At 41.1% G+C, this 10,928-nt stretch overlaps 1 protein-coding gene and 1 long non-coding RNA gene across 2 annotated transcripts; one reads left to right on the top strand and one right to left on the bottom strand.

The window, feature by feature from the left end:
• Window positions 1–353: 353 nt before the first annotated feature.
• LOC103133128 (sodium-dependent phosphate transporter 2-like) lies at window positions 354–9,200 on the top strand. The gene is made up of 8 exons (XM_007544900.2): window positions 354–946; window positions 2,374–2,514; window positions 2,659–2,744; window positions 3,328–3,424; window positions 3,557–3,676; window positions 5,861–6,094; window positions 7,492–8,122; window positions 8,739–9,200. The coding sequence occupies exons 1-8, from the start codon at window positions 658–660 to the stop codon at window positions 8,926–8,928; spliced, it is 1,788 nt and encodes a 595-aa protein (XP_007544962.1). The 5' UTR covers window positions 354–657; the 3' UTR covers window positions 8,929–9,200.
• Window positions 9,017–10,922, bottom strand: LOC107835393 (uncharacterized). The gene is made up of 2 exons (XR_001661212.1): window positions 10,516–10,922; window positions 9,017–10,389 (listed from the first exon to the last, which is right to left on the bottom strand). It is a non-coding gene; the product is annotated as an uncharacterized LOC107835393 (long non-coding RNA).
• Between the last annotated feature and the right edge of the window lie 6 nt (window positions 10,923–10,928).

Below are 10,928 nucleotides of genomic sequence, written 5' to 3'. Positions count from 1 at the left end.
GTCAGATTACTTATGAACTGTGCGTCTGTTGTTGGGAGTGTTGCTTTTCTCTCTGTCTGTGGACACTAAGGTCTTTTCATTGTCAGTGCTGACAGCCACAACCCTGAACAGTCTGGACTGATTTATCTGGAGTGTGCCGTATAATTTCCTATTACACCAATCAAGATGTTTCCCTGCTGGAGAGCTCTCCCTGTTTTATTGAAGCCTATTTTCCCTGGGTTTGGCTTCTGTCTACTCTTGCTTCCTTCTTGCTCTCTGTGCCCCCACTCCTCTATTTTAGTTTTACCGAGGAAGTCACATGGAGGTGTTGTCAGACAGTAGCTGAGTAATCACAGCTTATGACGCTAATCTGTTTCTATGTCTCCTCTCTTGTCTCTGGCAGGTGAAAGAGCAAGCACACAGGCTACCTCACACTAAGCTATGGAATGCTTCCTGCTCCCAGCATCACTAGTCTCCAATATTTGGACTGAGCTCCAAACGCTTAGTTAGCAGCTGTGCTTCTCCCCTTGAACTCTTTCCAAACCAGGGGACGAAGAAAAGGAGTGGACTTACCAAGTCCTCCGCTGAAGACGAAACGCACCTTTTTCCTTTTAGAATAATTTACCTGCATTTTTTTTTCTTCTGCTTGGATTTGTGCTCGGCTAAAATCATATCAAGATGGATTTGGAATCGTATCTGTGGATGGTGATTATTGGCTTCATCATTGCCTTCATTTTGGCCTTCTCCGTCGGAGCCAACGATGTGGCTAACTCATTCGGCACGGCAGTGGGGTCCGGTGTGGTCACTCTGAAGCAGGCCTGCATCCTGGCGTCCATCTTTGAGACGCTGGGCTCGATGCTGCTTGGGGCCAAAGTGGGAGAGACCATTCGAAAGGGCATCATAGACGTCAACCTCTATAACGACACAGTGCCCATCCTAATGGCGGGGGAGGTCAGCGCCATGGTCGGTAAGTACATCTTTTTATTTGATTTTTTTATTGCTTTAGTTTATTTGAAATGTATTTAGATAGTGTTGCATCAAACCAGACATGAAATTCTTGCAGGCTTTTAGGATATGTGGGTGTTTTGATGCAGGATTGACTGATGTGTTCATAAAAAAGAACCCAATATTCAGGAAATGTTTGCAAACTTCTGAATGTGAATAAGGGGAAAAAAATCTGCTAAACATTCTGCTTCTGATTATTTTAGCATTTAGCAAATAATAAAATAAAATTGTGATGATCCTAACTAACCTCAAACAGGAAAGGTTTTACTGTAAATGCACTTTTTGGACCAGAACAGTCTTAAAATATACTTTGCATAAGCTTCTTCAAATATTAATCTTGCAAAATCACACATATTTATCTCAAAATATTATATGAACCTCTCTGACGTAAGATGAAGCAAAATCAGCTTTTAGCACTTTGTCATAAGGAGATTCAAAGAAATCAACATCAATAATGTAAATCTGCTTTCAAATAACTTTAAAAAAACATACATGCCTATTAAAATATGATATTAAATTTATAAAATTGAGATTTTAAAAATAAAGACTGTGATATGCAGGGGATTCCCACATTACTTCAAAAAACTAAGCACAGAAAACAGACCAGGTCTGTTGCTCATTTTGGGAAACAATGATCATTTTTAGGAAAATGCTTTCTCCTGCACTGTTTAGACACATTTAGAAAAACCTTAAACTTAAATTGATGAGACGATACAAGGAAACGTCCACCTTGTTTAACTGGTTTTGATGCTTGCCTGGAGGTCACAGAGGCAGCACTGTACAATGTTTACGTCTTTATCCTCTGTAATATTTGACAGGGAATGTGTAAGGTTCTATTTTATTCTATTTTTTATCAATAATAATAATTAAAATAATTTCAGGTGAATTTTATTTTGTTCATGTTAGCATATGGTGATACTGTGGACATCTCTGGTAGCAGCCTGTCTATCAACGAATTTGAAGGGCCATATGTTTTTTGCCTGTTGTGATCGATGGAAGAGATGACTCAACTTTCTCCTCCTCTCTCTCCTCTCTGGTTGCACTCTGCATTCATAAAGCAATGGTTTCAACTCCACTGAGATTTGGAGGTCATAGTTCAGGTATTATTTGAGCTTTAGGGATGCTAAGCATCTAATCAGATGCCCCTGGTTGTAAAGAAAATACATCGTTGCCACGGTTACGAAGCGCAGCTGTCAGAAAAAGTAAAGAACAAAAATCCTTCCTGCTATACAGCATTCAAAACTGGAAAGACTATTTGTCTAAAAAAGCTATACCTCAACCAAAAAGACATGATTAAAACAATTCTACAAAAAGAGCAAATAAGAATTTTATCAACTCCTGCATGCTGCCACCATTAGCTTCATATAGATGTTTCTGTTTGGGTCACAGGGTCAGCTGTCTGGCAGCTCATCGCCTCCTTCCTCAAACTGCCCATCTCCGGGACTCACTGCATCGTTGGAGCGACCATCGGCTTCTCCATGGTGGCCATCGGCACAAAGGGCGTGCAGTGGATGCAGCTGGTCAAAATCGGTAAGGATGTCGGGAGAAAAATCTGTGCATTATGTTGCTGTTATACAGAAATTCATTAAAGTAGAAAAAATGGAGCAAAAACATTTGGACTGAGATTTTCTGTGTGTCTTGTTAATTCCTAATAAGCTTTTCTTTCTCCTCCAGTGGCTTCTTGGTTCATCTCACCTTTGCTCTCTGGACTCATGTCTGGACTCCTCTTCATGCTCATCAGGCACTTCATCCTCAATAAGGTGGATTTTTGTTTCACAAATGGTTTCATTCTCATACTAACTAAGCCTAGACTATCATAAAGTCTAGGTGGTGGACTTTTTTGGATTGCTCGAAGTGATTTTGGCACGGTTACATAAAGGTATGACTGTCTCCTCAGGTGGCGTGAGTTTAAACATTACAAGTCAAACTCTGGCTCACGTGTAGACATAACTTGTCCAGAGAACTTCAGCACTGATAAAAACCCATTTTGATTTGGCAACACATGCAAATCTGATGTTATGTAACAGGGCGATAGCAGGCACACCGGGAGGATAAAAACGGTTGCAAATCATTTTAAGGTCACCACTGCAAACGTGTATAAGTATGAATCTCATGACAGTTTATGAAGTGAACTAGTGTCGCTGCTTAAATTTCTGTCTAAATAGTTTTGCTTCCACTTTATCACATTTGGGTTTTTCCTTGTTGTTGAATTGAAATCCCAAGTCCAGGGCATTCACTCACTGTTTTAGATGGAAGGATGCTTAATGATTTTAAAAACATAACTGAAGTAAAGCTACAATTCTGGAATAATAATTTAAAACTTCATCTCTGCTTTGTTTTAAGGATGATTCTGTCCCAAACGGTCTGCGTGCGCTGCCCGTCTTCTATGCCACCACCATCGGGATTAACACTTTTTCTATCATGTACACTGGAGCCCCATGTAAGTACTGGAAAGTAGTTATTCTTAGCTGATATAATGTTTTATGTGTCATGACAAAGAACAGAAAAATTGGTGGTGACTGTACTTGCAAGATAGCGAAATATTTTCTCCGTGCTGCTTTGTGATGTGCAGTGCTTGGATTAGAGATGCTACCAGTTTGGGCCATCTTCCTCATCACATTAGCCGGGTCGCTGGTCTGTGCAGCTGTGGTCTGGATATTCGTCTGCCCTTGGATGAGAAGAAAAATAGCAAGTGAGTTTCTGCATGTTTTTGTGTGCGTGGTTCCAGCCATTTTTCAGCATGGGATCAACATCCTGAGAGGTCTCAGTCTATTCAAGTGAAGTCCTGATGCTAAATAACAGAGTTGAGCTGCTGTGGGTTTTGTTGTTTGTTGGTTAGAGTCATTAAAACCACCAAAGTACTCTGTGCTCTTATTATGTTGCGTTTTATTTCCCCTCAGGAGTAGGTATTCTTTGTATGTAGCTACTATGCCAGATGAAAATGGTTAGGATCAATGCCTGCAGTGTAGAAAGCTTTTTAGATCAAAGCCAGCAATTGTTTTTCGTAATGGGAGAAGCAGCCCACAGCATGGAAGACGATTATAAAACTCATGACACAGAAAACCAAAACGGTGGAAAGACTGTCTGGAATAGAGGAGGGAAGCCTGTCTGTTTAGGTTGGTTTGGTGTTGAATCCATAAGAACTACCTGGTTAGATTAACACGCCAGGCCCTTTTCATACAATCACTAACTTCCTTTGTTGAAAGAATGGAACTTAAAGACTCAACTTTACTCATAAAACATTATTGTTCAAATTAAATTTAGTTCTCTCCGTCCTTTAACTCCGCACAGTTTTAAGTCTGAGTTGACCTGTTGGCTAGAGTATCATGACCTCTAAATGCCTTTCAGGATTATGCACCGTAGTGTAGTCTTAAGCTGGTTATTTCTATAAAATGAAACGATTTAAAAAGTGTTTGTGTACTTGCAGTACAGGAGCACGTCATCAGGAGTACCAGCACTGGGATTAGTTTGGATCAGCAGCAGGATTTTTCTCAGTCATGAAGGGTGCCAATGCAAAAGCATAGTTGTACTGTTGTTACAGTTCATTTTTCTTTGTAACAAGTTATAAATATTAATGTGTTTTCTCTCTTAACAATTACAAAATGTTCTACTGTGCCACTTCAAAAAGCAGAACCAAAAGAAAACAAAGCTCTCTGGTTTTTGGGAGCTTATTAAATGATGGTGAGGTTGGAGAAAAAACTCGTAGTTACACTATTCCTCGCCTACACCGTTGTCAACAGTATGTAAATTTCTCTAACACAGAAAAACATTGCCTAAAGTCCAAATCCAGTTACTTGCAGCTTTCCAGTATTACATTTGACCCTGTGAAATATTCAGAAATGTATTGGTTGACACTTCTTTTCTCAACTACACATACAATCTATCCATCAAAATGTAGGAACTTTTGTGTCTGTTTTCAATTAAAATTCATACAATCATTGTACTACACAGGGCTTCCTGTACAATCCCTACAGATCAGAGAAAATCACATACAACTTACCATACACTTCCACTGTAACACTCCTCCCAAACCTCTGTCCAAACAGCAGGTCAACAGTGCATTAAACCCCCTTATATCTCCTTCAAAAATCATTAACAAAAGGCATTCTGGCCACTTGTGTGTCAAGAATTTCTTTGAGTTTTAGTACAGATCCTTGTCTTTTTCCGTTTGCCTCGAAAGAAAAGCGAGAGCTGTGGCTTTCCCCTCTCATGTTTACCTGGGAAAAGTGGAAATCACCGTAGTAACTAGCAACTCAGCAATTCAGCAATTTATTGGTGTCTGGATCTTGGATTTAATTTGGGTTACCCTACGCAGGGACAATAAATTCTATTTCTATTCTATTTAATTCTGTTGTGGCTGCTCCTTAGGTCTCTAATTAAAATGAAAGTAAAATTAAGTTAGATGATTTATAGAATTCAACATTTTCAAGTTAAACAAAAGGTTTTACCTTAAACTCTCAGAATAAAAATCACAGGCATTCTTTCAAATAAAAGTTGAGCTGTAAGGCTTCGGTTATTACAGGAGGAGCATTTCAAAGTCCTAATGGGCTTGAAAGAACAAGGCTGATTCATGACCAGTTTTTGGTACAATTTCACAACCAATTGAAGGTTTTCTAGGTACTGTGTTGGCCTTGTCTCATAAATCCACCTGTTTAAATATGTAAGCTGCTAATTATCCAGTTGTCTCCGGTCTTTAGTTTCTTAGTCGTCTCATTCTTAATTACATACACTAAAACCTTTGTTTCCGACCCTATGTGGTAACTCAAACAGGGATGTGAACAATCACCTGTTGCACCTCATTTCTTCATTGTAAACATTGCATTATTTGCAAATAATTTGTCTGCGTGACTTCTAATTATCTCTGGATTTTCCTCAGGTCGCCTAAAGAAGGAGCAGGCTCTGTCCAGGATATCTGATGAGAGTCTGGACAAAATCCCTGAAGAAGAAGAAGAGAGCCCCGTCTTCAAGGAGCTGCCTGGGGCAAAAGGCACAGACGAGGCCGTGGTGCCGCTCACAGGGGGCAGCAGTGACAGGAGCACCCGGGACTCCAGCGGAGAGCTCTCCAACATGGCCAATGGAGGCACCGTCCTGCCCAACGGCAGGGTGTACGGTAAGAAGGTGTTCCTGTAGAAAACGCTTTCTGAGATGCCTGGCCTTCTGTGTGTTTTATGGGGGATATTATGTGGCAGACAAAGAAACACATAAGAATAACTATGTTTATTCTTACTGTAGTGACTGATTGTGTTGCATGAATATGTATTTATCCTCTCTTACTTGAATACCCCTAAATAAATAAAATAAAATGCAGCCTGTTGCCTTCATAAGTTGCCTACATTGTAAAAAGAGTCCAAACGTGTGTAATTTAACCTTAGTATAAATCCAGCTGTTCTGCAAAGGCCCCAGAGGTTTGTTAGAGAACATGTGTGAACAACCAGCGGCAGATTAGACTGGTTTGGCTCTAAAACAAAATCCATATCTTCCTGCTGCAAACCTACCAAGATATTGCTGTCCACAGGTCAGCAAGGAGAGGATCAAGCCAAGAAATAGTGAAGAAGTCCACAGTTCATGTGGAAGACTGTTCGCTGGAGAAGTTAAATGAAGTTTATTTGTACAGCATGTTCCACCATCAAGGCAGTTCAAAGTGCTTTACACCATAAAAACATGGGTAACACTTTATTTGAAGGGGTGTGCATAAGACTGACATCACACTGTCATAAACATGACATAACACCTGTCATGAACATAAAGAAGTCTTTATGAATGTTAGACTGTTGTCATGAAGTGTCATTCGGTAAATAATGACACTTTTAATGCAAAGTTGCTCTAAAAGTTGCATTGAAATTCCATTAAAAATGCCAACTTTGCATGATTTTGTAAATTATGATTTAATGCAAAGTTGGCATTTTTAATGGACTTTTTTAGTGCAACTTTTAGAGCAACTTTGCATTAAAAGTGTCATTATTTACCGAATGACACTTCATGACAACAGTCTAACATTCATAAAGACTTCTTTATGTTCATGACAGGTGTTATGTCATGTTTATGACGGTGTTATGTCAGTCTTATGCACACCCCTTCAAATAAAGTGCTACCAAAACATGATAAAGTAACCAATTATGAAACGGCAATAAACATTACGTTTTGTCAAATGTCATCATCAGAATCATCAAGCAAATGTACGTCAAATATGTTGACCAATGTGCCAGTTATTATAAATCAAGGGCAACTCTGAGGGTTTTTTATTCTTGATTTAAATGAACTGTTTCAGTGATTTGAAGTGGAATAGAACTTGAATGTGCAGCCAGGGAGATGATCGACATATTTAGATGAAAGCATATTTATGTAAGAGTGGTTGGTCCAGTCAATGCCCTTGGCCTGAATCCAAATTTATAGTATGTGTCTCAAACCATTCAGATTTCAAACTGAATAGGGAAAACTAAAATAAAACTGACTGCTGAAAGGGCTTTGCATGTTCTTCCTAATGCCCTCCTTGTTTCCACCTTTAAGGTCGAACCCACTCCATGACCAACGGCTGCCTCAAGTCGCCCATCGCTAACGGCAGCTTCACCTTCGACGGCCACATGCGTAGCGACGGCCAGGTTTACCACACGGTTCACAAGGACTCCGGCCTCTACAAAGACTTGCTCCACAAAATCCACCTGGGCCGCATGGACGATGGCGACCGGTCCGGCGCGTCACAGCCTGACAACAATTACCGTCTGCTGCGCCGCAACAACAGCTACACCTGCTACACGGCTGCGATATGCGGCATGCCCGTCCAGCCTGTCAGGCGCTCTGAGTCCCGCGACGACAGCGAGAAGCTGGTGGGAGAGGGCGGCGCCAGGAGCAACAGCGTGTCCTACTCCAAAAAGCGGATGCGTTACGACAGCTACTCATCGTACTGCAATGCTGTGGCCGAGGCTGAGATCGAAGCAGAGGAAGGGGGAGTGGAGCTGAAGCTGGCCACGGAGCTGGAGGGTGTGGAGGAAGAAGGAGCTCCAGCGCCGGTGCCTCTTGATGACTTGGTAGAGGAAGAGCATGAGGAGAAGGACAAGTCCGAGGTGTTTCTGCTTTTCCACTTCCTGCAGATCCTCACCGCCTGCTTTGGCTCTTTCGCCCATGGAGGCAATGATGTCAGGTGAGAAGAGTTGGATAGTACATTTACTTGAAAAACTTTTTTGGGGGGGAAAAAAATTAATCTTTTAGGAGTACTTTTACTTCCACGGAGGAAAAATTTATTCTATAGAGAATCACAATTTCTAGCCCTGGGAATCCTGAATCGTTTCAAAGTGTTCAAAAACCAATTTTAAATCGAATGAAGAACAAACATGTTTTCACCAAAAACTCACCAGATATGGACACACTCCTGCATGTTTTATAAGTTTCATATTGAAAGAAATTGATTTAGAAAAATGGTTATTTTGCATGTTTTCATTTTGTAATTGTCATTTATATGAATTTTCATTTTGATGTTTATAAACATTTCCACATAACTTTATAATTTGATCTGTCTGATGTCATTTTTATATTTACAACAGTTACTCAGTACTTGAATAGCCGTTTTATCTAATGCTTTTTTGCTGTTGAATAGTTTCTTGCACAGCTACTTTTTACTTTTAAAAACAAGTAAACTTATGTTGAAGTAGTGCTTCTCTTAATTGTGCGCAATTTTTGGTGATCACTTTAACTCAGGTTGGCTCTTTCAATCAGAGACACCAGATAAGCTGAAGGCATTATTTTCTCATATTTTGCAGTAATGCCATCGGGCCCCTGGTGGCGCTGTGGATGATTTATGAACAGGGCGGAGTCATGCAGGACGCTGCCACTCCGATCTGGCTGCTGTTTTACGGCGGTGTGGGCATCTGTACCGGCCTGTGGGTGTGGGGACGGCGTGTCATCCAGACCATGGGGAAGGACCTGACTCCCATCACCCCTTCAAGGTGAGAGAGTCTCCTTATAGGACACACGGTGCGAAGGCGCCTGCTCGTACGCGGCTGGGTGGTTGTTCATGTGATAAAGATTGAATTTCCTACTTGATTGGGTTGGCTTGCCCCAAAGAGGCTGACACAAACAGGTTCATCCAATTCTGCAGACTTCTGTGGTGAGTAAACACACACAGCTTTAATAGGACCCAGCACTCAGGGTCATGAAGAATGTTTAGAGTAATTGATCACTTAGAGGGTAGTTAATAATCCACAACAGCCAGACAAAAAAAACACAAACACATGGAAACAGTCACTTCCATTGTGTGGTTGTAAACTCCTCATGGGCTACCTGTGACTCATTATGTTTAAACTGAGCATGCTCCAATTCACACAAACACTCCTGTTACTGACTAAAGTTACTACGCCAGCTGCTCAAACAATATTTATAGAGTCATCGTCGCTTCATATAGATCTGAACCAATTTATCTGCTGTACTTTGCAAAATTTTCAAACCACTTTTAACATCTTAGCATTTTAGATCTGTTAGTGTTAAATTGTATCCAATAAGTTTGCATTCAGAAGCCTAAAAGAATAAGACGGAGATCCTCGGTGTGCTTTTAATTTAATAACATTTTGAAATTGGTTTGAATGATCCAGAGAACAGGTCAAAATTGCATCAATAAAGAACTTATGCAGATGTATAAATAAAGAGTCCAAGACTCTGTCAAGCAGATTCTTATTAATTGTTGGAATCCTCCTAAAAATCAACTTTTTTTAAGCAGTGCAGTATATGTTCTGTTTCTGGTTTGACCTGTTACGTAATGCATGTGGATAATTGGGTCGTTTTTCAGACCACAGCAAATGAACCCCTGCAGCTCACTGTCCAACAACTCACGCGGCCGCAGCAGCAGTCGGAGCTCATCGTTAATCGTTCCCTGCTCTTCACTCCTCTTTCCTTCCATCTCTCTGTCTCTTGCTGTCTCCTAAGTCTTCCCACGCATTATCTAAAGAATGTGTGCACGCAAACCTCAGCAATGTCTGTTTGTTAAGAAAAAACAAACAAAAAAAAACAGCACTTTGCCTGCGGGTTGCACGAACTGTGTTGAATGTGCTGTATGTGCGCTTCTATACATGCCTGCTTATTTAGGCCTAATTGCTCCAGCAAGCTCCTATGAGGTTGTGTGCGTGCGCAAGTTGTTTTTGCCTGGCAGGAGCATCACAGAGGGTTACAGGAAGTTGTTTGGCATTCCGGATGAAGCGGAGTAGGATGAGGGAGTGAGGGAACAAACCACAGTGGGAACTTCTCCTCTCAAACCACAGGGAGGGACGACAGCCTGGCGACTCCTCTTGCACTTTTCCTTTTTTTTTTTTTCCCTCTTTCCCCTTTCTTTGTCGTTTCTTTTTCTACCCTTTAGTAAATATCTGTTGATCTCTTCATCCTTTGATCTTTTATTCATCTTTCTCCTTTAAATCTGTCTCCCTGTCCCCCTCACTCCCTCAGTCCTTCCCACGCTCATGCTATCTCATTATGTTCCCTCTTTCTTTATTTCTCCACCTTTCTGTTTGCTCCTTTCTCTTTGTGTGTGTGTACCCTCTTTTTTTCCACTTCCATCCCCGCACTGACTGGGCTGCCAGTATCCTAAGACAAATTTGCTCTGGTTCACAGTTCAAAAGCCTCGCTTTTCTCCAGAGTCCGTTTTCATGAATCAGCCTGACAAAGAAATTTGTTTTGGGGCAAAAACAGAACATTGTGTGTGTTTGTGTAGTCTACAATACATGCCCTGGCATACATTTAAGCAGCCCCGCTAATCCCCGGCGCAGTGAGGTATTTTCAAACCTGGAGTACAGATTTTCGTCATTCCCCTCAAGCCTCGGCCTGATCAGATTGGTGCAGATGTTGCTTGTGCTGTTTGAGTTTTCAGCAGTTTGAAGCAACCAGGTCTTCATACAGCCAGATCAGTCGGTCAGTTCAACCTCAAGTTAGAGAATCGTATTTGCCAATCTCAGTAGTCAAGCTTA

This window comes from Poecilia formosa, unplaced genomic scaffold, assembly GCF_000485575.1.
Source record: "Poecilia formosa unplaced genomic scaffold, Poecilia_formosa-5.1.2 Scaffold2288, whole genome shotgun sequence".
In the NCBI taxonomy this organism is placed as follows: Eukaryota; Metazoa; Chordata; class Actinopteri; order Cyprinodontiformes; family Poeciliidae; genus Poecilia; species Poecilia formosa.
Note: the sequence above shows the minus strand (reverse complement) of the source record. Positions and strands in the feature narration are given on the sequence as shown.